At 61.6% G+C, this 1108-nt stretch overlaps 1 protein-coding gene across 1 annotated transcript; it reads right to left on the bottom strand.

The window, feature by feature from the left end:
• Positions 1-35: 35 nt before the first annotated feature.
• Positions 36-977, bottom strand: CHLNCDRAFT_59518 (hypothetical protein; the record flags this gene model as incomplete). The annotated part of the gene is made up of 3 exons (XM_005842509.1): positions 715-977; positions 496-601; positions 36-380 (listed from the first exon to the last, which is right to left on the bottom strand). Coding segments are annotated over exons 1-3 (672 nt in total), but the record flags the coding sequence as incomplete, so codon positions are not given.
• Positions 978-1108: the final 131 nt, after the last annotated feature.

The raw sequence follows: 1108 nt of genomic DNA, 5'->3' as shown, positions 1-1108 counted from the left end.
TGCCTGCGGACCCCCAGCCCACAGCAACGGCACACCTGCATGTGGTGCATGTCTGGGAAAAGCCGCTGCCCGGTGACAAGCTCCCACAGAACAATTCCAAACGCAAACACATCGCAGGCCTTGGTCAAGCGGCCATCCGTCAGCAGCTCAGGCGAGGCATGCGTCACGGTGCCATAGGAGCCCGTGTCGACGTGCGAAACAGTCTCTGGCAGCATGCGGCTTAGGCCAAAGTCGCCAAGCTTGCAAACAAAGCCTCGCCGATCGTTGCCTGCTGTCTTCAGCAGCACATTCTGCGGCTTGAGGTCGCCATGCACAATGTTGCAGCTGTGCAGGTACTCCAGCCCACGCGCCACGTCCAGCAAGCACAGCAGGATGGCGGGCTGCAAAAGGGAAGGCCATGATTTGTGCCACATCTGCCCCGAGGGATGCTACAGGCATCATGGCAGGTCTGTGAACCAGCATGACCAGCAGAGCATTTGGGTTCCAGCGGCTCACCAGGTTCCGGCCAGGCGCCTCAGCCTGCTTGAACCAGCCAGCCTTCATGGCATCTGCCAGGGTCCCCTTGTCCGCCAGCTCGCTGACCAGCCACATCTCGTACATCCTGCGCGCAGCGAGACAGAAGCAAGAGAGAAATGAATGGGACAGAGGGGTGAGCAGGCTGATCTGGATGCACATACACGCAGCAACTCCGCGCACTATAAGCCAACGCCTCACCCTGGCTCCAGCACCGCGTTCGGTGCCATGACTTGGACCATGCAATTTGGGTCGGTCAGGTGTGGCACCACCCTGCCTCCGCTGCCGCTGGGTCCATTGCCGTGGCTGCCACCACTGTGTGGAGGGTCGCCGCTGCCGCCCGTCATCGAGGGGGTCCTGTCGTCGTGACCAATACTGCTGCGGTTCACCTCACCATCAGTCAAAACCCGCACCGCGCACATTTTGTAGCCTTGCAGCACGTTCGGGTGCGACAGAGTCAGGCTGCAGGCAGGAAGGCAGGCGCACAGGCAGGCAAGCGGGCAAGGCGAATTAGTGGGCTCGCTGTTGATGCTGCTTTGCGCCCGTGCTCTGCGACTCCAGGTCCAGGCTGCAAAGCGCCCCACCTCAGCAGCGG

Source organism: Chlorella variabilis, assembly GCF_000147415.1.
Source record: "Chlorella variabilis unplaced genomic scaffold CHLNCscaffold_653, whole genome shotgun sequence".
In the NCBI taxonomy this organism is placed as follows: Eukaryota; Viridiplantae; Chlorophyta; class Trebouxiophyceae; order Chlorellales; family Chlorellaceae; genus Chlorella; species Chlorella variabilis.
Note: the sequence above shows the minus strand (reverse complement) of the source record. Positions and strands in the feature narration are given on the sequence as shown.